Here is a 27,689-nt window from a genome sequence, read left to right as displayed (position 1 = left end):
AACTCATCTTGTGAGTTTTAGCAAATGTGAAACCATCTGAGTTAAGTGAACTTGAAAAAAGAGTTCAACAAACTCGTTCGATATTAAATTTTCACTAACAAACAAAGTGAGTCTCCGGTTACATTTTCTCAGTTTGAATAATCACTTCTGTGTTTGACATGAAGACCTTCCAGCTGCTGGAGATACTTTTGTAGAACTGATGCAAAAACAACATGAAGGCTGCTCCCAGAAATCAGGTTAAATAGATTTTTAAGTGTTCAGTCAACTGATTGTTGCTCCAGTTGTTTTAAGTGTTGTGAAAAGAAACAACAGTGACTTATTGTAACATGTATCAAACATACGGTGTTTATATTCGTTTATATTTGCAGTTGTTTGTTTAACTACAAATAGAAATTAAACAATAGTAAAATGTGAGACTTCAATAGTGTCATCACATATGAATTGGCAGTGGTTTGAGAGTGTGTCTGTGGTGTGTGCAGAGATCTCGTTCCGGGTGTGGCAGTGTGGCGGCAGTCTGGAGATCCTGCCCTGCAGCAGAGTGGGTCACGTTTTCAGGAAGAAACACCCGTACGTCTTTCCCGAGGGCAACGCCAACACATACATCAAGTAAGCATCTGAATTACTTTTGTCTATTTACAAATATTTATTTCATAAGAAATATATTAGTGACAGAATATTCAGAAATTAGTTTGAATGAGTTCTTTTTTTTCCTAATTTGTCTGCATTTATTCTCATTGTTTAACTCCACAAAAGGGGTGTCAACATTTTATGAGATCGATGCATATTTTAGTCTTGCAGCCATATATTTTAATATTTAGTGCATGTGTGTGACCATCACCAGCCCTCCCTTAGAATTCCTTATTATGAGCCAGGGAGGGCAGTGCTACACCTCAGTGAATGAGTTCTACTGTAAAGCTGATTGATATTCATTAGTGCACTGCTTGATTTCAGTCAACTCAGGATGCTCAGACATTAGAATTTTTCAGCTGTCCTCAACTCAGTGTCATGAGTAAGTGTAATGATTGAATGGATCAAATAAATCCTGTCTGTTCGTCTGACATTTGGAAGATCAAAGTGTTCAACGAGTTTGATCATCTGCCATGTAGTTTTTTTTACATGGTTGATTTTTTTTTTTTTTTTTAAATAAAAAGCAAACAAACATGATGCAGTTTGCCCTGAGTGAGATTAATTTGAAGTTCAGCCACAGATCAGCAGAAGTTTACCTCTTGTCTGGAGTTTTCTTCACTTTTGTTAATGTACTTTTTAAATTACAGTATAAATTGGTGATTATAACTATTTCCATGGAAATTTCTTATAGGATATACTGATGTGTTTTCAGGACTTTTAGTGTCATGGATCTCCTCTTATCTGTGTCTGCTCAGCCACACATGTCCTCTGTCTGAGAACACTTATCATGGTGGAAAATGAATTATGTGTGTAAAATCAGGTCTGTCTGGTTTCCTTAATATAAAATTGGTTCTCTGTTTTGCCCATGTACTCACTAAACTCCTGATTGAATAACTTTACTACGTAATGAACAAATAACTTGTCTGTCTTTTCTGTAAATTCATACAATTCTTCAGTGTGTGAGTGTGTGTTTACCTACCCAACTCCACTAACTTTCTCACCCTCTGAATTAGGGTTTGACTGAATACACACAGAGGAAACAGATGTGAAATGTTTCCACTCTGAGCTGTGTGTTGCAGCCACCGAACACTGCTCACATCATTGTTAAAGTGGATTTACAGCTGCCTGGGAGCCTTTGAGCTGCGAGTACAATATTATCCTATTAGCATAAGCTGTATTCTGTTCTCTGCCCCTTTCAAACAGTTCACACTGAAAGATGTTTACAGGCAGTCCAATAATCCATTAACAGGACTAATGTGCTCAGAATGTACAATTGATCTTGTATAAATAGATTAATCAAGGCTACAATGAGGATTCTGGTTCCATTCAGATTACAGAATCGAAAACACAATCAACATTACTACTTGCTGTGTTACTCATAGTATCATACTGTAAGGAATAATCACTAAATAATGTGTATGTAATTGGGAAACGGTTTCTTATAGAGATTTGAAGTTGCAATTTTTGAAACTTTTTTAAACGTCCCTTTGGTTATTTAATATCCACTGAAAGGCCAATATCGAGCCTACGCATATACTGAAAGGCATTCAGGGAGACACTGTACATGACAAACTGAAGCAGAAGACGAGGCAAGTGAGTTTACCAAAAACTAAATTGCAGCAGTTCATCACTAAATAACTTCTGGGTTCCACTGAGTGCCACAGACCGATGATTTATCTGGTGAATTATTCCTTTAACAGTTCAGTAATTCATAAACCTCAGCATGTGAGCAAGGCATTAACACTGTCAGGGTTGGGAGTTCAGTTCCCTTTGTGGCTTTATGGGCAGAGCAAGGCACTAAAAATGCCAATCTGGAGGGTTCAGTTCCCAAAATGAGCTCTCCTGCTGCTGAACAGCACTTTGGAGCGAAGCTTCAGCCAAACGGCTCATATAAACTTATTGTTTTGTGTCAACCAGCTAATCCACACCAACGCTGAGACTTTTTTCTTTTTTTTTTTTCTCCAGCTAGGCTTTTTAGTCGCTCATTTCACTCCCTGTTGGCCGTTACCGAGGCAGCATCTGTTCTGTGCGGAAGATGATGACTTTTATGCGTATCACGATGGCCTGATGTTTGTGATCAACGCTGTTCTCCCAAACAAAGCTGCTGTTGTCTGCTCGTGTGTTGCTCTGCCGGTTAATTAGCTGGAGGCTTCTGCGTTGGCAGTCTGGATTATGAATATGCTAAATAAAAAGGGCTGCTTAATAATTCGATTACAAAGATTATGCTGTTTCCTCCCAAGCCGAGGCCTGCTACTGTGACCTTGTGTTTGTGTGTATGTGTGTGCGCAACGAGAGCTTTTAATTGTAAGCCTGCGTGTGACACGTATTTATGTTTATACGCCTACAAGCAGCTCATATCCTCTCTCTCTTCCCCTTTCATTAAACTGCCACAGCCAGTGTGCGTAATGCCTATAATGGAGGGTTTCTGTCATTTCAATGAGATCGTTCACAGCTCACAGAAACTCTGCTAATAGCTAATTACTACAGAGAGACAGAGAGGAAAAAGAGAATGAGAGAAAAGCAGTAAATGGGGATGAGAGATAGAGAAATATGCTTCACTGTTAGTGCCGTGTGGGTGAATAAAGTGCAGTGAGTTGAACAGAACTGAACTGATGAGACGGAGCAGCAGGCATGATTTACACCTGGTATAAACATGATTCTATGTCTGGAAATCCTGTCAGGATGAGGACAAACATGTGAGTCTTTAATGCAAATGTAGAAAACATCCCAATCAGCAAGGGATAGGATCAGTAAGATTACATCTGGAGGTGGTCTGACCTACATGTGATGCCATTTTCAGCATGAGGTCCATCTGGTTATGCTGTCTGGTTGATGAACAGTGAATGTTTAAAGGCAGGTGTAGGTGCACACAGACATCAGAATGTGATCGGACCAGCCAGACCACCTCTAGGGGTGGGCTGTTGTTTCTGCAGGAGCTATGTGTTTAAAGGCAGTAGGTGAACAGTGGGAGACTGCTGATATCTGTTTTTACTTGTTTCCTTCCCGTCCTCTTTCTGCAGCCTCTCACAGAATCACAAAGTCCAGACTGCTGAACTGTATATACTTCTATCTATCTGTCTATCTGTCTGTCTGTCTGTTTGTCTGTCTATATATCTATCTGTCTGTCTATATATCTATCTGTCTTGCATTTTTAATTAAAATATCTTTCCTAAACATGTAGAACAGAAGTTATGATACTGTATGTGTAATGAAGCTCTTCAGCTTGCTCTCGTTCTGTTTAGAGTGCTTATATGTGATTAAGGAAATACTTCTGTGTTCCAAAGTGAATTTTGTCAAAAACATTCACACCTGCATGCTCCAGATAGAGTTTAATAAAAACAATACCGACACAGTTCCTTTGCTTTGGTTCAGCAAAATACATTTGGAGGTTTGTGCGGCATCAATGATACATATCAGTATTTATCCTGGTATATTCAGTATGTTTTAGTCCATTAACTGCATCATAGAAAGCCAGAGTAAAATGGATTTGATTGATTTTCTGCAGAACACGGTTGCTATTCTCTAAATGTGTGTCTGTGTGTGACAGGAACACACGTCGCACAGCTGAGGTGTGGATGGACGACTTCCGTCTCTTTTACTACTCCGCTCGCCCGGCAGCACGAGGCAAATCCTACGGAGAGTAAGAACACACACACACACCCATGTGACATTCACACTTTTCAGTTGTGAGCTTCCACTTCTGCCTTCTGTCAAATTAGAGCTGCAGTAGCACATTGATTAATAGATTAGTTGTCAACTATCATATTGATAAATTCATCAGTAATTTTTTAAGAAAAAAGTTTAAATTCTTTCATGTCAGTCTCTTGAGTGTCTTGTAGTTTCTTTGCTCATCTATGACTGCAAACTGAATATCTTTGGGTTCTGTAAAAAACAAGATATTTGACGACACTACCTTAGCCTTTGTGGAAACCCTGATCCACATTTTTCACCTTTTTTGACTTTGCATAGATTAAGCAAATGATCAGTTAAGTGAGAAAATAACCAACAAATTAACTGAAAATGAAATCAATCAGTAGTTGCAGCCCTAAAGCATTAAATGTGTATTACAGACATACGTAGTGGCTGTTAGGTCACCTGTCATTTGGGGACCACTATCTTGAAGCCGCAAGTTCAGCGTTTGGTTTTTGCCATCTTGGTATTTTGAGATAATGTGTAAGGGGTGGATCTTACTAGGAAGTCAAGGACACTGCAACGGCACATTAGCAACCTGTAAGTCACAAGGTAGCCCCATGCAAAAAGATGCCATGCTTTATCTAGTTTACTTTAAATGAGGTCATATTTTATGAAACAAACATGCTGTTTAAAAAGTATTGAATTCAGTAACTGAAACCATAATGAAATGAGAAATCAGGCAAGAATTAGGGTCATTTTTTCATATACTTCAATACAAGCTGACTTCTTTTTGCAGCCAGCTGAGTCGGCCCCTGCTGGCTGTTAAAAAGAATGCAGGTTTAAGGCACTTTGTCAACTTCCCTTTTAGGACCCAGGGGCGATGTCTATCTTTTATACACAGTCAGTGGCCCTTAATATCAGCTGCAGACTATCAAATAGAAAATAAAACATCATAAAAAAATACTGGCACAAATCGCCATGAAAGTGGCAACAACATTGGATTATACAGTCTGTTGCAACTTGGAGAAATACATGCTCTCTTCTTAATCAACATAAACACATAAACATAAACTGCTTCAAGTAGCTACCGCAGCTTCTGTGTTGGCTTGAAATCCTTCAGCAGGGTGCTCTTCATCAAAGTGGTGAACCAGCAATATGACCATCAAATCGCCCCTTTTATGAAGTTGCACAATGGACTAGTACAATCAGAGACAGTAACAGAGCATTTGCTTAACCATAAAGAGTCATTTCACGCCCTCTGAAAGTTTTGTTTTTGCTGGCCCGCAGCGGTTTAACCAGAGAGGACAATGAATCTTTACATTCAGCCTGCTGTGTTACTCTTTAGAAGTCTTAAAATAAATGGTTTATCTGAGACCAGTGTTTTTATCCCAAATGGGATATCAGTAATAAAAAGTAGTTACTCTGAGAAACGCACAGTAGGCACACACATTAAAGCACACAACTGTGCTGAAACGTCACTGTTTGCAAGTGTCTGTCAGATAAAAGCTGGCATTTAAGGACTGCTTTAAGGTTTTAACTGTATTTTCATATCGCACACCTGCATAATTTGTCCTGGTTGATCATTAGTTTTTCATTTTCTGCATCAGTTTTGTTGTTTTCTGGGTACCTTACAGCTATTCATTCTGAGCTGAGCATTCATAAAAGGCTCTGGCTCTCTGAGTTGTTGTTTATCTGGCTGCTTTTCTGTCAATCTGACTGTCTGCTGTGGTGTGTTTGTGTGTGTTTGTGTGTCACTAGTATCCGAGCCAGAGTGGAACTCCGCAAGAAGCTCAAGTGTAAATCCTTCAAGTGGTACTTGGACAACGTCTACCCAGAGCTCAAGTAAGTGTGTGTCTGTGTGTGCGTGTGTCTGTGTGTGTGTTTGTCTTCAGACTTATCTGTCTAGGGAAAGCTTTTGCTGAGTTTGCAAACTGAAGAGAGAAATTTTACAGCCGATTATTACTGTCTGGTTCATTGTTAAAATAAGATTATTTCTTTTTAATGTTTTTGTGCCCATTTGTTTATTTTTAAGTTGCAAAGAGAAAATGAGGCTGATTGTACCATTAGGTTTATTCATCATGGGGGATTCGAATCGGTCTGTGAAAAGTTATGCACTCACTGGCCACTTTATTAGGTACACCTTGCTAGCAAAAAGTTGGACCTCCTTTAGCAATCAGGACTGCCTTAATTCTTTGTGGCATACTTTCAACATTCCTCAGAGATTTTGGTACATATTGGCATGGCAGCATCATGCAGTTGGTGCAGATTTATTGGCTGGACATCCATGATGCCAATCTCCCGTTCCATCAAATCCCAAAGGTTCTATTGGATTGAAATCTGGCTACTGTGGAGGCCGTTGGAGTACAGTGAACTCATTGTCATGTTAAAGAAGTCAGTTTGTGATGATCTGAGCTTTGTGACACAGAGCATTATCCTGCTGGAAGTATCCATCACTAGATTGACACATGGTGGTCATAAAGGGGTGGACATGGAAGCAACATTACTCAGGTAGGCTGGGGTTTTTAAATGATGCTCATTTGGTACTAAGGGGCCCAAAGTGTGCCAAGAAAATATCTCCCACACCATTACACCACTAGCAGCCTAAACCATTGATACAAGGCAGGATGGAGCCATGATTTCATGTTGTTTATGCCAAATTCTGACCATTTAAATGTCGCAGCTGAAATTGAGGCTCATCAGACCAGGCAACGTTTTTCCAATCTTCTGCTGTCCAGTTTTGGTGAGCATGTGTGAGTTATAGCCTCAGTTTCCTGTTCTTAGATGACAGGAGTGACACCTGGTGTGATCTTCTGCTGCTGTAGTCCATCTTCTTCAAGTTGGACGTGTTATGCATTCAGAGATGGTATTCTGTCATCCAGTAGTGTAATGAGTGGTTATCCGGGTTACTGTTGTCTTTCTATCATCTCCAACCATTCTGCCCATTGTCGTCTGACCTTTCACATCAACAAGACATTTTCGTCCACACAACTGCCGCTTTCTGGATATTTTCCCTTTTTCAGACCTTTCTCTGCGAACCTTAGAGATGGTTGTGTGTGAAAATCCCAGTAGATCAGCAGTTTCTGAAATACTCTGACACCCATTTGGCACCAACAACCATGCCACGTTCAAAGTCACTTAAATCCTCTTTCTTTCCCATTCTGATGCTCGATTTGAGCTTCACCAAGTTATATTGAACACGTCTACATGCTATCGATCCTCAGGGCCAGTGACCCCCTAATTAACTTATTCAGCTGTCAGGGAATCAGCATGTCCATGTGATTGGCTGATTAGCTATTTGTGTTAACAAGCAATTGAACAGGCATACCTAATAAAGTGGCCAGTGAGTACATGTATATAAATATACATATGCATACTGTACATTCTTTTCGGGCTGTGAAACAGCTTTGTCAACCCTAAGAAATGAACCTGTTTTTTAACGGAAAACCGGCATAATAACCTCAAATCGTGGATGTTGAAAGATGGGACACAGCTGACCGTTATCAAGGACTATAAGTCAGCATACCTGTCTCTGCTGCTTTAATTTTGAATGTTAGTCCATCCACCTTTAGCCTCAACGTTCACACTTTAAAAGAACACTTGCTATAATAAAAGATGAAAGGCGAAGCTGAAAGTAATGGGGAGGTGAATTTAGAAGTTTAATTCCAAATCTGTGCGCATATTCTCTTTTTTTGAGGCAATACATATAATATGCAGTCATGTAGGCATGTTTGTTAGCATAAAGGAGCTATGTAACAGGAGCTATGTGTACTCATTGAACATCAGTGTGCCACGAGGCGTAAATTATACAGTTTTCTATCAAACACCCCGTTGTCATCGCATTGTTATCACCCATTGAGATGAAGAGGAAGCTCTTTAATTGAAAAATGCACCTTCTCTAAAATTAATTCTGTGGAGTGCTATGTGTTGTTTGCAGATGTCATGCAATATTTACATCTAGGTTTGAACAAAAATCTGTCAAATTTCACGTCTACAGCGAGTGGAAACCCACCTTCAGCCACACTCACTTTTATGTCTTTTTGAACACCTCATTCACTGTCTTTGTGTCTTAAATCACTCCCTCTGTCCTGATTGGCTAAACTCCCAGGGGGACCAGTTCGTCAGACTCACTGCCCTATCTGCACACAACACACACACGTACAATCACACATGAACACAAAGTCACACTTTATAACATTAAGCCGTGGCAGTGACTCTTTCATATACATACAAAACACACACACTGCTTACAAGCACACAAACCTGCCAATACAAATACCTTCAGACACATAAACACTCATTTAAATGCTCTTCTCTCGTTCTCTCTCTCTCTCTCACACACACACACACACACACACGAACACTTAAATACCCATTTATCCACTGGAGGCTGGTGTTAATCCCCCAGAATGGAATTAGCAGCCTTGCTCTCAGGGGAAGACAGACCTGACCCTTAAAAAGCAGAATAACCTTTAACGGGTTATTAAAACAGAGAGAGATAGCAGATTGAATTAATGCTACAGGGCTTAAGCCCGAGTTTATAGCGCAGCTGAGAATTTAACAAGAAGGACTGAGAAAGTTTATCAAAGAGGAAGACTAGTGAGAAACTTTCTGAAGTAATGAGTTTAGAGAATCGTGGCCTTCAGCGGATTTGTTAAAGGTACAGCGAGTGATTTTTGCAAACACTGATAAATTACTGTCAAATTAACTGTGATATCTTGATGTAGTTAATGAGACCATGCTGGAGTTGATTGGGGTCTTCTGTCTCATTTCACTGAGGCTGTCAGTGTATTTAAAATAAACACGAAATTTCCTCAGAACCTTTTTACTTCCACATTTGTTCTTGGATATTAAAGCATTGGGTCGAGTTAATCAAAACCTGTAGATATGTATTTCTATTGACTTACCTCCAGTGGTACTAATGTAGTTAGTTTTATTTTACTCTTCAAGTTTCCACATCCACTTAATACAATGAACACCTTAACTGAAAGAAGTTTTCTGTCTCCATCAGGGTCCCAGATGACTCAGACTCACAGTCGGGGGTGATCAGACAGAGACAGAACTGTCTGGAGTCTCGCAGGGTGGAGGGCCAGGACATGCCCGTCCTCACGTTAGCCCCCTGCATAGGAACAGAGGGGGTCCCCGCCATCAACCAGGTGGGTCGATCAGGAGTTAGAAATACAATAACAGCGTCTGGAAAACAGGAAAGTTTGTAGCTCTTCCAACTGTGAACCGGGAGAAAACCTGGGGATGACTGAAGAAATGTAACGCTTACAAGTGGAAATAAGTTTACCAGCGCCTTGAAACTATATCTGCATCTGTTTGGGTTTTTTTTGTTTTTATTTATTGTTTTTTATTACAAGCAGTACAGCTGCTTTATAAACTGGTCACTGCTTTTATTAAGGATGGAATCTGTGAGACATTGTTGATATGTATTTAGCATATTACAGTGTGCCAGATTTGTTGTCCATCTCACTATCACAGCTGTCTTTCTCCTCTGCACAAGCACAAATGTACACAGGAATAGTGTTGTGTGGTTCGGTCCAAGCTTTATTTGTTTCCTATTTACAAAGGCAGGGCTGTATATGAAAGAGCTATTCATTAAATTTTACAAAACATACACTGGATTAGAGCAGCATATTTTAACTTGAAGTACAGATATGTATTTGGGTGTGCAGAAAGGTATATTTTTTAAAAGAGAAAATTTCTCATTAAATGAGACATAATTTTTTATTTAAATTTAGATTTAAATTAAGACTTTGATGAAGACCAAACCTTTCAAAATTTGAAATACACACATTTTTGATAATTTTGCATACAGAAGTGAAAATAATAACCAAAACAAAGCAAATGTTCTTTATTTTACTTATTTATATTTGATTCAAGCAGATAGTTTTATTGAGATTCTGAGCTGTTTTTTTAAGATGCATCTGTATACAATAACACATATACACTATACCCTTTAAAGGACAGACTCACAGAACATTTCTACTTACATTTCAACATTAGCTTTATGTAATAGTGCAAATTGCAAATATTTGCATAAAGACACGAGTAACTCTTTTAAAATTTGTGAATTAAATGAGATGAGAGATTTTAGTTCATAAATTTCTGTCTTTGGCAGCTAATGTCAGGTCTTGACGAGTGGTGGTATTATTTGCTTGCAAAAACAAAAAATCAAATCATTAAAAACTAATTTCATTCTATCAGAATCCTTTAAATTCTACTGTAGTGACTTGGGAAACTCTGCATAGTGCCTTTTTCTGTGACCATGATGGGACTGAGAAGCTGGAAATGTGTAGCGGTAAGTTAAAAAAAACAACAACAAAAAATTTTTCGATTAAAATAGATCTGAAAATATTGCTTAACCTCAGCTCTCCTCATGTTCCCTCTCACTTGCCCTCATTTGTCATCAGTAAATATAAATAAGGCTCCTGCAGGAGGGCATCGTTAGGCTGAAACATAATTAGGTTAGAGCAGCAGCTGTGTGTGTCTTTGTGCTTGTGACCTTGTTGTGCCCTGCTTATTTTTGTGAGCTTAACAATGTACAAGAAGAGGTGTGTGTGTGTGTGTGTGTGTGTGTGTGTGTGTGTGTGTGTGTGTGTGTGTGTGTGTGTGTGTGTGTGTGTGTGTGTGTGTGTGTGTGTGTGTGTGTGTGTGTGTGTGTGTGTGTGTGTGTGAGAGAGAACATATAGCTGTGTGTGTAAGTCCAGGTGTTTACACAGCACATGCATGTAGCTGTGTGATCGCAGTTATTGTTTACTCTTCTTTGTGTTTATGTATGTCTGACCCGCTCTGACTGTGTTCATTTTTTTTTTTTACTTAGTTAGCACAGCAACACACCAAAGATCCCATGTGTGTGTGTGCGTGTGTTCTCCCTTCTCTCGGCTATAATTAATACCCGTAGGATTCTCATTATTCCATGTTTAGAGCAAGTGTGGAGACTGTGATTCGGTCTAACAAGCCGGCATGTAGAAAGCGAATGTGTCAGCAGCTGAGCAGCCTGAGGGCTTGAGAGGCCGCCTTGTGACTGGAAGGTTGCTGGTTCAAACCTCTAAACTCTCAGGGAAAACCACTGGGATGTGTGTGATTGTGAATGAGAATCTCTCTCCTATGAACTTGAGAAAGCCCTGGAGGAAAACTCTTTATCCCTGTTTGTTCATGTTCAGAAGTCTGCTTTCCCAGGTGGGAATGTTTTTGAACTTACAAAATTGAGTTCAATTTAGTTTTCTGTCAGTTTGGAAAAAAAAAAAACATTTTCCCCCTGGAGTCTGCAAATATTCTCAGTCAGTCTAATTAAAAGAAGAAATTCAAGTAGAAGGAATATTATATTTCTTTATATTATTAGTGTCTATGGGTTTGGCCATCATTCCTGTGAAGTTATGATTCTAACAAAGAGCTGTCAAGACCATCCTCTACGGAAAATGGACAGCACTGGTATAGTTTGTTCAAACACTTACTGTAAAGTGAACTATTTTACATACATTTACAACACTGACTGCTAAGTTTAAGAACAAAAATTGTAGCAGGATGTTAGGCATTAAGCCTTAAAGATGTTGTTGCCAATTTGAATCCCTGAGTAGCAGCTTGTGCGGGGTGTCATCTTTTTTTTTTTTGTCTTTGACTAAAGTAAATGGTGAGCTATGGTCTGCTGCTTTACCTGTAGCATGCTATCAGGGCAGGTGATGTAATCTTGTGCAAACTTTGAACTAATGAAATTCTCTGTGACACCAACCTGTGCAGAAATTTTAAGTAACTGTAGCCACAACCAGAAGAAGGTCCAACAGTTGTGGTGAGTCCAGGGTCTGGTAGAACTTTAATCATACAGCCATATGTCACTAATCAAAAACTTCTTGTAGCCATTAACAGACTTAATCAGTCTGTTAATGTTACGCCATTTTGTCATTCAGACATCATGTTCATCAGGTAATACATAGTAATAATGACGTCCTGAAAAAGAACTAAATATAAACCAGTAGCAGTTGTTCAAACTGTCTAAATAACTAGCAGCCTAGTTTATTTATGATTTCCTGATTTCTCTCTCCAGACGCAATTATAATTTACCAACTGAAAATAAAAAAAGTCCTAGCAGTGTGATGAAGTTCAGGACTCAACCTGAGGACGGCTGCTATGTCACAATAATTAACTACAAAATCTGTAGCTGTGTGTTAGATCCTGATCTATCCTCTCTCTGTGCTGGAGATTATTCATAATCATAAGTGTCTGATGAAATTACCACTGCTGTTGTTCCATGTGCACAGATGCACACGACTTTCTTGCTTTAGAGAGACTCATATGGATCCTGCTGCTCTCCGATGCTGCTGCTTCATTTTTCTGCTACCTCAGCTCCTGTTAGTGTCTTGTGGGGGGAAAACACAATTTACATTCATTATTGGGGAGCATCGTTAATCTAAGCTGTCAGCATCTGTTTTTATTGCAGTAAAGGTTGTGTTTGGGATTTTGGCAGGACACTATCTTTTTCTCTATATGTTGTTTCTGAATGAAGGTTGATGCTGAAATGTGGGAAAAGGCTTTCCCTAGTTCCTTTCAAAACTTGAAGTCTGTACCAGCATTTTGTACCAGCGTTCATATACAAGAAAAAAATCAATAGCAGAAGCAGAAAGACCGACTTGTAAACCTGCAGCAGCAGAAACAGACCAGAATGCTTGCAGTGTCAGTCATCTCGGATTCAAATGCATTATATGGCTGCATTAATGGGAGGGTGGACAGCTGTGTATAACAGCAGAAATATAAGCTGAAGGGATCGGAGAATGACGGGCATGAAATGCGACCCACTGATCCACAAAACCATCATTCTGAACACAATTTGCTCCAAATGTAATGAGTGCACAGGCATGAAGTTGTGCTTTTATCGCTTCTGCTGTCGCCTGTGAATGTGTGCATGAAAGCAAGGTGGCTCAGGCAACTTTTAAGGAAAAATACAGTTTAGACTCAAAGCTTGGTGCATAGGCCTGCAGGTGTCATTGTTATTTTTGAGCTGAAGTGCATTTTGTGTTTAACCTTTGATTCATACAGGGAGCATTTGTGCTGAGTGTGCAGGCTTTGTTTCAGCTGACCTGCTTCATGTTTAACTGTACAACCAGCGAGTGCGTTCACCTGCACACCGTGATTCTGATTACAGTGAGGAGCCTGCTTCAAACATTTCTCTGATACACTTATGTATATACACCACAGACCTGATCAACCCCTCATCACTCCCTCACATTCAGCTCTGTTGTTTCTTATAGAAGATTGAAAAATAAATTCCAAGAACAAGTGAAGTAGTACATGTGTACAGAACAATGCCCTAAATCACTGAACAGCAGTTTCCTATTTCCTATTTCCTTTAACAATGCATATTTATGAGCAAGCTGCTAAAAATGATTTGACGTTTGCATAAAAATGTGCATTTTAGTAGGAATTGTATTATAAATATATCTGTATGTTAATATAAAATAAATATAGAGTAACAGAATATAAATAAAAGATGAAATGTCGTAGAAAAGGCATAATGATGATGGTAAACTATAGTAAGATTTATGGGACAGTATACAGTGAGGTAGGTGTTGTAAATGTGTTTCAATAATGATAATTAAGGCAAAGAAATGACACTTTGAATAGCACATATCTAGACCTGGTAAACAAGTTACTTGCTCACATGACAGCTTGAGGTGACTGGTTTGATTGTGTTCAGGCTAAATGTTAAGTGTGCGTGTAAACGTACTGGCTGAACCCTGCGAGGCTCCAGCAGAGTGATGATTTATTGAGCTACGGGACCAATTAACCTCCAATGTCATTCTCTTTGCTGCAGTTCAATAAATCAATCATATGATGAAATAAACCCTGCAGCGTTGAGATATTCAAGATGAAACGTCATACATCACAGAGCTGATTTGAAAAGACCTCCCACCGTCCCCCAAATCAGCTCTCACCCTCCGTTACTTCATGCAGGAGAGTCGGCAGCACAGCCACGCTGATATCTCATAAAGAATCAATAATGTGTCAGAAAAATGAGCAAATACTGTCATTATTTCCTCAAAACTTAACCATTAAAGCTGAAATGATTAACTGAAAAATCAATGCACAGACAAAATTAATAGCTGTTTTGACAGAAGTTGTTAATCAAGTTAAAATGCCAAACATTTTGCTACTGCCAGTGGTGGAAGAAGTATTGAGATACTATAGCAGAAGTAGTAGTATGGTGGTGTAAAAATGACTGCATTATAAACAAAAGTCCTGAGTGAAGCAAGAAGCATTTCCTGAGAGTTAATCCTCCTGTGGTCCTGCAGGTCAAACTGACCCGTTTTAAAGTTTGAAAATGTGGAAAAAAAACTATTTTCACAGTGAAAACTTCCACATTATCAACATATTTGGGAAATTTCTGAACATTTTTTGGTGGAAGAAAAAAATGTTTAAAAAAAACGTTTAAGAACATTCAGAAAAAAATCAACCAAAATCCAGCAAAATTCGCTTGGATTTGAGATGTATCATCAATAATACATCGGTGCGCTGTTACGTTGAACCTTGACCAATCCTTAGCATTAGCTGCCCACCTGTGTGTGTGACCTGCAGCTCAGCCTCAGACTGAAAGAGTTAAAATCATTTTTACTGCAGTGTTGTGATTGGCAGCAGCACAAATGGACAGACTGAAAGCTATTTAAATAAGGTTTACATAGAGATGAAGAGTGTATAACAAAAAATTGTCAAAGTCGATAAAAATGACCAAAGTGGTTAAATGTGAGTCAGTCATAATGTGAACACTGTGAATATTGAACTGAAACTTGACATTAAAAAATAATGTTGCCAATGAAATTGTGATATCTGAGAACATTTTAAATTAGATATTTTCCCCAAATCACTCAGCCCAGCTTTATGTACTGTTGTGTTTAGTCTGTCTCACATACAATATGGAGCAAAATACAAACTTTTTCCCACTTTCAGTCTATTTCTGCTTTTTTTTGTTTGGCCTTTGTCCTTTAGTTTTAATGTAAACAGTACAACATACAGTGTTATATAAAATACTCTTCTCTTCTAGCTTTGTTTCTGGATTTTGTGTTTGGCTCTTTCTTGTTTCTAAGTGACAACACACTTGTACACAAAGCCAAGTCTGTAAAGAAATGTTTTCCCACTCTAGTGTGGATGGCCGGCCTGACTTCAGCCCCATCCAACACCTCTGGCATGAACTGGAACACTGACTGTGAGCCAGGCCTCTCTAATACTCTTGTGGCTGAATGGGAAACAAATCCCTGCAGGTCTGGTTTAAAGCCTGAAGCCACAAGAGTGGAGGCTGTTGTAGCAGCAAATTAATACCAATGGTTTTGGAATGAGCTTTGCATTAATCACATGTCATGTTTGGGTGTCTGTTGAGGATCGTTTTATTGTCATTTCTCCAGTAAACTGAAATTGCATTGAAGGTCATTTTGGTACCTGCTTCTAATTCTTTGTAACCTCTCCCTGAATGGCTTTATCTTCCTGAGTGCTTATCAGAAACAAACGCAAAGCTGTAGCAGCACTCGAAAATGTCATCTTTCAAAAACCCAGCCGACAAACAACATTTAAGACACAGAGAAGATAAAAACAACAACTATTAACTCTCTCCTTCTTTCTCCAGGAGTGGGTGTACACTCACGGGCAGCAGATCCGTCAGCAGCAACACTGCTTGTCTCTGTCCACCACCTTCCCTGCCTCCCAGGTCCTGCTGCTGCCCTGCAACATGGCGGATGGCAAGCAGGTTTGTACACACACACACACACACACACACACACACACACACACACACACACACACACAGTTCAGGCAGACAGGTGGTGTGTAGCTGCGGGCGAGTCACTACCGTACATCATATGGCTGATAAATTAATCTAAATGTTAATTAATCTAAAGCTAAATTTGTCTAAAGATGATTGCTGTACACACACACACACACACACACACTGCAGGGGCAGATGCTTGACAGGCAGCTTGAAATACTCTTAACAGACACACACATACACACTCACACTTGTCATTACCTGACCACTGGGCACCTTGACGGCGTCCCAGAAGCCCCTGCAGCAGAGAACAACCTGACAACCAATAAATCACCAGAGAGAGCGAGAGCGAGGGAGGAGGAGAGGCACAGGTGGAAAGGTGAAGCGAGACAGACAAAAGAGGAGAAAGAGGAAAAAGGGAGGAGGACGTGCTAGGGAGGAAGGAAGGAGAAGAAGGGGAGGAGGGGGAGTCAGGGGGGAGAGAGCGATAGCAGAAGATTAGCTCATTACACCTCGCCAACTGTTCAGTCTGCATGCAACATTCTGCGCAAGCGTGTGTTTGTTTGTGTTTATCCCATCTGGATTCTTGCCTCTCTGAACAGATCTGCAGGTTTTGTGGATAATATTAGACATGAAAAAGCATATACTGTACGTGCGTTTGCATGCTTGTACGTTAATGTGTGTGATTCTCTGTTTGTTGATGCTGTTATTCTGTGTTATTACATCAGCGAGTCAGCAGTGTGAAGATGAATAGTCAGAGAGAAGGAGGCACAGAAATACAATAAAGTATAAGGAGAAAAAAAGAGGAGAAGATTAAATAAAAAATATAAGACAGGAGAATGAAAGATGATGATAAAGAAAGGGTTACAGCTTAGTGGAAGAAAAGGGGTGACATGATGACAGAAAGTAAGAAAATGTCAAAGAAGAGGAAAGGAAAGAAAAGAGTAACGTCCAGAAAATGGCCACACGGTGCAGCAGTTCATCATGTCGCTGACTGCCTGTAGCACATCGTGTACACCACAGAACGACAACAGGAGCTTAAAGCAAAACAGGAAACACGATAAATCAAATTAAATCTGGACTCTAGATTGAGGAGTCTTTGGTATTAATTTCTCAGTTGTTTCTGGCTTCATAATAGTAACGCTGTTGCGTCTAGAGGTCTGAATATTTTTATACTTCTACAACAAGTTCCCCTGTGGCAGCAACAGAGGAGGATGTGCTATCAGCAAACAAGGCAAGAACCTGAGGTACAGTAGACGTGCCAACTGAAGGAAAAACAAGGAAAAAAAAGATGTTTGTTTGTTTTTATAGTTTTAACGTTGAAAGTGAGGACAGCGGTGTATTTTCGTCCAGCATGTTGGTTCTTGTGAAAACCCTTGCAATTCTCCATGTGTGTTTTCTGGAATTAAGACAAGAAGGAGAGCGCAAAGCAGAACTGCAACAGCAAAATAAAGGTAAAAATGAGGATAAAAAGAGTAAAGAGAGAATTGGGAAAAATAGAAGATGGGAGAAAAAAGGTAGGAAGGAAAGTAAGAAAGACAGAATGAAAGAAAGGAAGGAGGAAAGAGAGCATGGTAGGAAGAAAAACTGTCAGAAAGTCAGAAAGAAAGGCAGGGAAGGAGGAGGAAACAATGACTTATTAAATGGAAAGTAGTAGGAAAAAAGTGAATAAAAGAAAGAAGGAAGATAAGAAGAAGTAAGGAAGATAGGAAGGAGGAAATAAAGAGTGAAATTGAAGAAAGTACAAGCGAGGAAGTAAAGACAGAATGAAAGGATGGTAGGAAGAAAGATGAAAGAAAATGAAGAAGAAAGAAAAAATGACAGAAGGAAAGGAAGATAGGATGAAACGAGGAAGAAAATGACAGAAGGTATGAGGAATGAAACGAAAGGTCAGAAAATATAACTACAAAGGTAGGTACGGAGGGGCAAGTAAAGAATGAATGTAGGGGAATTAAAAAGGAAGAAAGGAAGGAAGGAAGGAAGGAAAGTTGGTAGGAAGAAGTAAACAAAATATATAATATGAAGAGGGGTAATGTATGAAAGAAGGTGAAAAATCAGAAGAAAGAAAGGAATTTTAAGAGGATGAAGGAAAATAAGAGTTGGAAAAAGATTGAAAGAAAGGAGAAGAGAAAGAAACAGAAAGGAAAAGTTAGTGGGAGAACTGCACTTTCAGTAGGAAGGAATAAAGAAAGGAAGTGAAGGAAAGAGGCAAAAAGAGCTGAGGCTGGTGACTAATAATGAGAGCTGTACACAGCGAGCACACAGACAGACAGGTGTTATATTGCTGGAGGAGACTCAGCTCAGGCTGTTATATATATTTATCAGATACCAGCCTTAAATTAAAAGACTAAAAAGACTTCAGCACTCACACACACCAGCGTCTGTGTAGGTGTTTGTGTGTATTTCGGCAGAGCTACTGAAGCGCATCTCTGTCATGTAACCGAAACTAGTAAACCTTTGTAACGACACACACACAAACATGTCCCGGCTGAGAGTGTGTGTGTTTCTGTGTGTGTCAGAAAGCACAGGAAGCAGAGCGATGATAGTTAATTAGAAGGAAGACTCACCGGAGAAACAGCCCAGAGCTGACTGGTAGAGAGACAGAGTGGGAGAGAGGAAGAAATGTAGAGTGAGGTTAAATTAAGGGTAGAAATGGGAAGGATGACAGGACGACAGACACTGAGAAAGACAGAGCAACACAAAGAGAAAGTGTTGGAGACAGAACTAAACAGATCACCACAGAGTGGGAGAGAAAGGCAGGATGAGAAAGAAGGAAAGCAGAGGTGAAAATAGGCTGTTCAGCATGGGGAAAAGGTGTGTGGCAATATGGTGTAGCCTAAAAATAGGCTGCTTCGACTTCCAGAGAACGCTGAGAAACCTTATCCATGTATTAAAATTCAGAAGTAATCTGCAGCCCTTACATGCGCTTCCAGTCACATACACTTCAAGTCTTCTACACTTTCATGTGATGCCAGGATGACATACGTGACATTTATGGTTTTCAAGATAGTGACTATGACAGATTAGGTGATCACAGAGCCTTAAATTCCTGCTGTCAGTTGGCTCAGAGACACATCAGAATGACTGAACTCAGCTTTACTCATAGCTTTTGGTCTTTATGGTCAGAGCTGTGAAAGATGACACTAACATGAAAGTGCAATAAACTGCCATTTCTCAATTCGCCACTTGAAACTAGTCCTAAAAGCAATTAAATCCCCTTGGACCCCCAAGCTAAAATGCCCAACTTTATATTTAAAATAATACAGTTGCTCATGTTATCTGATATCCGTTTCTAAAAACAACTAAAAGCAACCAAGCAACAACTTCAGGCCTGATAATAGAAGCCGCTGAAACTGCAGTTCCTCAAATGGCCACTTGAGGATGTTTCCAAATTTGACTTAATCCCCATAGACCACCATGTTAAAATCTCCAGGTTTACAGCCTGGTAAGAATAATTGTTTTGGTCTCTGTTCCTCATTTTCCCCATCCACGACAACTGTACAGGGGTGAATTTGTATAAAAGCCATCTGTTATAATGTATGAAGGCACAAAGTTATAATAAGGGTCAGTGATGTGTGAGTGACTGGTGGGTGTCATGTCAAAGTTACGTTTTCATAAACCCCTTCATCAGCTCCTCTTAGACTCTGCTTCTTTGGCCATTTTTTAATTAAGAACTGGATGGAGTCAGGGACTGTCGAGTTGGTGAAGGCTTGATCCAAAACACTGAGCTTTAAAAGCATTCTTCAGGAAGCCTGTAGTTGACGTCACTGAGGGTTGGTCCATCTTTATATGCAGGCAGTGCTTAACCCTGCATTTTTTTCTAAATTATTTGGCTGTAGAAACAAGTCAGATTGTATAAAGTATGTGAAAATTACTTTTTTACCTGATCTGGTACATAAGTGAACATATTCTTAATGTTAAAACTTCTCTGGTTGCAGAAATAAGTCAGATTATATGAAATATATGTGAAAATTACCATAGTTTTTTACCTGATCTAGTACATAAGTGAACATATTCCTAATGAGCCTATCGACTTCATCACTAGTTTCAAGTTCCCTTTAATCCAGCATGGTGTCCATTTAGTAAACCATAGCTGCATTTAGAGCATAATCAGTGATAAAACATTCTATACTTCACAGTGTGGCTGCATTTTGAGTGACAGGATGCTGCTGTATGATATCATGTCAAAAATGAAAAGATTCATCAGCTCTGGAAAGAGAAGCCATGGCAAAGTGTCTTAAAGTGCAGTACCACCAAGCACTACCAGACACAGACTCTATGATGCTCTGGATCCCATCGACTTCTGTTTAATGCTCAGTCAAGACATTTTTCCTTTAGTCATTCTAATTTTTTTGTTAACTTACCTCTTTCTGATCAGTGTCCTGGTTGTCTAGCCGAAAATAACACCATCATTACGCAAAAATAAGACCTTAATGTGTGATGTTTGGGGGCATTTTGTTCCAAAAGTTCCAAGATAATGACCAGGAAGTAGCAAACTTGAGTCTCCAAATCAACAGTCCACATCACAGTGGCCACTTCCATCTTTTATAATCTATGGAGTCTAGCTTTTATTTCATACAATCTATGATGTGAGCAGTTTGCTGGAATTTTTAGTCAGATCCATCCCACGTCCGTCGCTCTGAGTCAAAAAATACTGAGATGATGATGGCCAAATTCCAAACACAAGTCCACAAACCAATATTTGACGTCACTGTCGCTAAATCCGTCATCTGTGGGCCACAGACAGACTTGGCCAACAAACATAGGATCAGAAAGCAACTGACAAACTACGCCATAGAAAACAAGAACATTTTGACATGCTGGACACTATTATTACCATGTGAGATTCTTCTATACAGAATCAGTTGTCTTACATTGTGGAACACTACATGGCCTAAAGTGACCATGACTGCTTTGCCCCGCACTCTTTTTTTGTTCCTGATACCACATCTGTCAAATAAGGCCAAGCTTGTAATCATATTCCAATATCACAGGAATAAAAAGGTTGATCCACTGATGTTCAGCAGTAACTGTAACAGCAAATTTATTATGAGGTAACGGGCCTCATGCTGGAAAACAAATTAATTTTTGAATTCCATGCACAAGCAAGATAAGAAAAGTGTTGACATACATCTCTCATATATTAACTTTGGAGTGTGAGGTCTTCTCTTTGGGTGGGAAAAAACAATTCTTTGACTTACCTAAATGTAAATATTTGGAGTTTAAATAGAATACTGGAATAATCAGAATTTCAAATCTAACTGAGACAACTGAATTTCTACTGATTTACAGCCCAACTTCTCCAAGATGCTTAACATAAACTGCCTTCCAAGTAGCTTGACAGACTGTGAGCAAATGTACCAAGAAGACTAGCAGATATAAAAGCCACCCAAATATCAATTAGATAAATGCATATGTATTATGTTACGTAGTAGGCTAGGCAGTCTCGCTACCTCGAGAGCGAATCAACAAAGAATCAAATTGCGAACCCATGAAGTACAACTGAATTTTTATAGCAGCAAAAGTCCCAAAGGAGGAGATTCCAGTTGTGTCTGTCTGACCTAAGTCTGATCTCAGAGCAACGAATCAGACTCCATCACACTGCAGTCAACCTGAGAAGGAACAAAAGGGTTATGAGCTTTAATGTATGTACAGCACTTAAAAGAGAGGCGTCTCGTATTGGATGTCAGCAGCTGCAGCAGTCCGTAATAAGGTGAATACTAATTGATTTACTTTTAATTATCCCTCTCCCTTTTTTTCAATTAAAAAGTTCTGCGGCCCGTCGCTGCCCTGTGATGAGCATCTCATCTTGACACCACCGCAGTAGACCCACAATGCAATTCTACCGAACAAACCCGGTGTGTGTGTTGTTACGACGCCTTACGAGATCCAGATAACATGACAGTGATACGCTTCAGAGGCTCAGCCGTTACAATATGGCTGCTCTACACAACGTACACACTGACACAAAGGAATTAACACACATGCAGGCAAATACATGCACAGACTCTGATTACACACATATACAAAGATACAGATATCACACAAGTTGCCCACACACGCATAATTACTGTTTTGCTGTTTTTCATCACTCTTTCTCTCTGCATTTATCTGTCAATCTGTTCTTCTCGCTCTCTGATGACTGGGTTTCAAACCCACTGCCAGATAAAAGCCTCTTTTCATGTCTGATCATATCTGCGGCTTTGTTTTTCCTGTTAAAAGAATCCAGCTATGAATAATGCACACATACACACACACACACACACACACACACACACACACACACACACACACACACACACACACACACACACACACACACACACACACACGCAAACGCACACTCAGCGAGTGTCTGTTTGGTCAAACAGCCGGTGGATCAAAGACAACAGTCAGGAGACGTCTCCATCTAGTGATGACTGAGGGGAAGCACAGGGTCCATTACAAATCTAAAGCAGTCAGAACTTCAACTTTATCATTACTTTATCAATATACCTAACAAAGGTGATTAGAGGCTGCACAGTAGAAGTATAGTAATATATTAGTTTACATCTGGGTGGTTGTAGCTCTGTTGGTAGAGATCTAGAAGCCAATAATCAAAGGATTGATCATCTGATCGCTGTCTCATTCTATCAAGATTCATAGCTGCTACTGAAGTATGTGTGTCAATAAACATGTCGCTACATGATGTAAATGAATAATAAAGATGATAAAAATCTGTCCCAGACAAGTCACAGGTTTTCAGAGTAACTGTTTGCAGTAGTTGTGACTCTGATACTAATCAAACAGTACTTTTGTTTCTTGAAGCATTATTTGAATAAAAAAGAAAATAACTGAGGCTGCACAGTGGTCGGTGGTTAGCACTGTTACCTCACAGATAGAAGATCCCTGGTTTTTGGGGATCCTGAGATCTTTCTGTGTGGAGTCTGCATGCTCTCCCTGTGCATGCGTGGGTTTTCTTCAGGTTCTCCAGCTTTCTCCCAAAGTCCAAAAACATGCAGAGGCTAACTGGGAACTTCAAATTGTCCATGAGTATGAATGTGAGTGTATTTGTTTGTCTGTATATGTAGTCCTATGATAGACTGGTGATCCCCCCCAAGACCCTAATGAGGATTAAGCAATGTAGATAATGGATGGATGGAAGAAAAGAATTAATGATATAGTTGCAGCTACCATAAACTTTGTCAAATTGACATATTTTGTGATTTGTTTTTCTTTTTTGTTAAGAACAAACTGTAGAAAATGATCAGTTCCATCTATAATGTAATGCACAAGTAGGGCGTTAGATGTTTGAACTTTAGTTTAATTGTACTAAAGTGCTCTGATCAGCTGATTCTGTGATGTTAGTACACATCTCTCAGTGTAGAAACTACCACTATACCGCTGTAGAAAGTTCTTCACATTTTAGCTGCCATAACTGTTTAACTATAGTCACTGCACAACATCATCGTTTGTCAGGCTGCATAATTTCTCTGGTGCATGATATAAGCTAAAATCATATTGACAACAAAGACTGTTTCCAGGAATCAATAAGCAGAATTGAAAATCTTATTTCTTAAAATCCTAAAAGTTGGAATCTGATTCCAGTTCAGGCCTGGTTCTCTGTGAAACCTTTGATGGAAGCTGAACTGTGATTACTTCAGGTTTTTGCACTGACATTTTTGCTACAGCAGCTTTTTTTCTTTTTTATGTTTGTAAAAGATGAGATTTTCTTTTTCATACATTCTGATTGTGTACTTTGGATTGAATCAGTGACCTGTCCTTCAGTGCAGCATGTGCAGGCGTAGCTCCAAGACATTTGTTCTTACTTTGTATGCAAAAGAGTTTGACATCAGCTCCGTCATTGTCAGATTCATGTTTCTCTACGTATTGCTGCTCAGTCATACAGTAATACAGCTGCTCTGCAGAGCATGACTGAAGACCTTTTCAGAGGTGTTTTAGTCGGCTGCAGGTTTCTGCATTCATAAGATCCTCCAAGAAACATCTCGTTTCCCTGCAGTACAGAGACGGATCAATAGCAAAGCAGAGTAAACCTGAAATAAAACCAAAATAAGGGCTCTTTGTTGGTTTGCTAAACTGAACAGTAAATGTGTTTTAGTGTATATGAACTTCTCTAATTTACAAGAGAAATATGTGGTTAATCATTCTTTTTGAACTGTTTTTTTTTTTTTTTTGGCGTTTTCCTGCAGCGGTGGCAGAAGTCAGGGACTCACCTGGAGCACCTCGTGTCTCGCTTCTGCTTGGACTCGGAAATGGCTCTGGATGGGATGGACTCTTCCCGGATGCTGGTGATCAGCCCCTGTGAACTGAGTGCTTATACACAGAGATGGGAGGTGCCCTTCTCCTGACCACCGACCCCGAGAGCTTTCACCTCCAGAAACCTGCCCTGTCTCACCCATTCAGCGCCTCAAAGACCTGGGCAGAGTCAGCTGCTCACACGGACTGAGCATGCATGAGCAATCATGTCACGGTGCAGCGTCGAGGATATTGGAACAGAAAGCTGATGAAGACTTCCAGAGGTTTTTCTGAGGCCCTTCGGTGTTAGAGAGAAAAGAAATTCAGAACATTGTCAGGTATAAAGTCCTGATTTATTAATGAGGTGCGCTGGATTGAAATGCTAGCAGGAGGAGAAGAGGCATTAAAAATGAGCTCTCTGTCTGTTTGCCTGGAGATTCAAGTATCTATTTTTAAGGCTGTTAAAAAGTTTGGTGGAGTTAAACTAAGTGCACCTTAAAACCCTGAACTGTCAAAGAGTCGAAGCGGACAGAAACGTTGCTTGGAGGAAAAAAATCAGTCGGAGAAGGTGTTATGTAATCTTTTGCAATGGAAGTGTCTGTTTAAGAATCTGGGAATTAAAACCAAGCACAACTCAAAAATTTAGTTCACGTGGTCAAATACCTGTTATTATCTTTACTGCAGTATGATTCTCCTGATAGGATCCTTACTGGGGTGTGATCAGAGGGCTGTACTATGAAGCAGGACTAGATGTTTTCAGGTAGCTTTAGGTTTAACTCTGGGTTTTTTAGTTGTTACCTTCCACTGAACTGCTAACCTGCTTCACAGTGGAATCGCCGCCTACTGACCAATCAGTTCTCTTGGAAAATGGCATCACCAGTTGTAGAAGATGCTGTGAAGCTCACTGCACAGACACTGAGAATGTCTCAAAGGAGGGCAAGATTTTATAGAGACAGACTAAACTTTTTTATATCCCTGATCAGTTTTGATATAAGAGATATAGATTCTGGGTGGAGGGAGCATCAGTCTTCCTTTATTCATTTATTTATTTCCATATTGAAAGCAAGATGGTTCAAAGCCATCTCACTGTTCTGTAGTCCTTTATAAAGCATTACAATCCTTATAAAGGAACATATTAAAGCACTAAAATTGTATAAGATTTACAGCATTCACCTGTTACAATTCTGTATAAATATTTATTCCTTATGTAATCCCAAGACTATTTGCCACCACCAGGGTTGCAGCTGAAAGAATAAGACTAAAATTGACTTAAACACCAGGAGAACAGGCTACACAGTCAGATCGGACTTAATGCTGGGGCGGTGAAATGAATGTTGACAGGCGATACTTTTTGCCGTCTTACCTTCTTACATTGACTGCAGCGGCTGTGTTGCTTTCATCCTTTATTATATTTTCAAATTCTTTATACTGGCTTAAGATTATAATTTGCTCTACTTGTGAGAAATATGCAGCTCAAGACCTGCACGTTTTGTCATCTGGTGCCGATACTCCCCATGTATGAACGCATGCATTTCTTAATTCAAAATCCCTGGTTTGACTTAAGTCCCAGCTTCATGTGGCAGGTAAGTGAGATCGATTTGTTAGGTTTAGTGAAACCAGACAACATGAGGATATCCTGACGATGTTGAACTTGCTTCGTAGTACAGGCCTCTGGAGCGCAGTAGAGTGAAGCCCATGTGAGTTGACCAGCAGCACAAAATCTTAATTCACTCGTGTTTCTCAACCTCTGATCTGTCTCACCAAGCAGACTTAAATCATCTCAAAAGTGGAAACTGACCAACAAGTTCCAAAAAAATCTGTAAGCTTCAAGATAACTGAATGTAAAGTTCCCTTCACTTGTAAGTCCAGATTGCTAAGAATCAAAACAGAGGATGACAGAACCAAACGCTCGAACAAAGAATGACTCCGATTTGTCTGAGTGGAGTCATTTGAGGATCGTTTCTAAAATTCTCCTTAAATAGGGTTAAAAATATATAAATATCTACCATGAGATGTCAGATATCTCCATGTGCACAAAGTGGATGAGACATTTTGTTGGCTGTTTAGACAACAACTTCCATCTTGTACCTTTGTCTGCTGAAGCTTTGTTTGCTGTCGGCAGATCTGATTGCAAAAAACGAAGGAAGGAAGAGGATTTAAGAGAAGGAAAAATACAAACAAAGGAAAGACTAAGGAAGAAAACCTCAAGAGGGAACAGAAAGCCTGGAATTTAGAGCAAATCCAGACTGAGCCACAGGTGCAAAGACAGATGTTTTGACAGAGGAAAACCACTGGAGATGGAGCAGATTTAAACAGAGGAAGCAGCAGAAACACAGTAAAGGGCTACAGGTGCATAAATAGACAAACAGCCACAGCGAGAAGAAACATGGAACCAAGAGAGCAGGAAGAATGCAGCACATCATAATATCTGCCCCTCTGATTCTGTCTGAGCAGATTTCTGCAGCGTTTCTGCCTAAACGAAGCAGCTGTTTCTCTCTGCTCGTCCCTCTGAAGTGCTGCTGTGCATGTGAGACTTTTTCTACACGATTGTTGTTTTTTTCCCCCACACGTTAAACCTTCACTCACAGTGATACTCCACCTGTTTCACTAAAATTGCACGGTCTTGTGTAATTAACATGCAAGTTTGGACAATACACAAAAACAATTCTGCTGTGTAGGCTCTATTTTCGTAAAACCGTGTCCACTCTTGAGGCTTTTCTTTAGTCACATACCTAAGATTGTTTGTATTTTGAGCACACTGACATGAACCTCAGCTGTTGTGGAGTTTTAACCCATGACCCTCCAGTTATGCTGCCGTCCTCCTTGGTTTTTCATTTCAAATTCCAAAAGAGTAAAGACACAACTGACGTCAGTAACCACTGACAAATGTTCAATAAATCTTCTCTAAATCTTCCCGAACAATCTTTTTAAAAGAGTAGCGGTCCGTTTCTCACATAACGGATTTCCAATTTTGGAACAAACCTCTCTGCTTTACAGTTATTTCCTCTTACAGTGTGTGTTTGACACATTCAGCTGCATCATTTTGATATCTTGTTTGACTCCTGAATAAAGATTTTATAATGGCTGTTTCTCTGTATGTTTGGGTTGTGGAGAAGATGAGACATTTATCATCTTGGGATTTGGGAAACACTGATCAACATTTTTTCATCATTTTCTGACAATTTTTTAAACCAATCAACTTGTCAATTAATTAGAAAATGATAAACATATTCATGAAAATCACAATAAGTTGCAGCCCTACAGTTACTCCTGTTATAATTACTACTTTACAGGTACTACTACTACTATTACATATACTAGTACAACTCTAAAACTGCAGTACTTTTGCATCACCAAACTTGCACTGACCAACTATCATTGCTATTAAAATGCTTCAGCATTCATTTTAGAGTTTTACTATCATTTTACTACTAGAGATTAGGAACAG

The 27,689-nt window shown here is 39.5% G+C and overlaps 1 protein-coding gene across 1 annotated transcript in view; it reads left to right on the top strand.

Annotated features, from left to right (window-relative positions):
- The window catches only part of galnt14 (UDP-N-acetyl-alpha-D-galactosamine:polypeptide N-acetylgalactosaminyltransferase 14 (GalNAc-T14)), a 193,635-nt gene extending 166,309 nt beyond the window's left edge, over positions 1-27,326 (top strand). Inside the window, 6 exon segments of the mRNA XM_022206915.2 lie at positions 480-606; positions 4,175-4,267; positions 6,019-6,102; positions 9,269-9,413; positions 15,869-15,988; positions 24,196-27,326. Coding sequence (XP_022062607.1) covers positions 480-606; positions 4,175-4,267; positions 6,019-6,102; positions 9,269-9,413; positions 15,869-15,988; positions 24,196-24,354 — 728 coding nt within the window. The 3' untranslated portion in view covers positions 24,355-27,326.
- The last annotated feature ends 363 nt before the right edge of the window (positions 27,327-27,689 follow it).

The sequence above is a fragment of the Acanthochromis polyacanthus genome, chromosome 16 (assembly GCF_021347895.1).
Source record: "Acanthochromis polyacanthus isolate Apoly-LR-REF ecotype Palm Island chromosome 16, KAUST_Apoly_ChrSc, whole genome shotgun sequence".
NCBI classification, from domain to species: Eukaryota; Metazoa; Chordata; class Actinopteri; family Pomacentridae; genus Acanthochromis; species Acanthochromis polyacanthus.
Note: the sequence above shows the minus strand (reverse complement) of the source record. Positions and strands in the feature narration are given on the sequence as shown.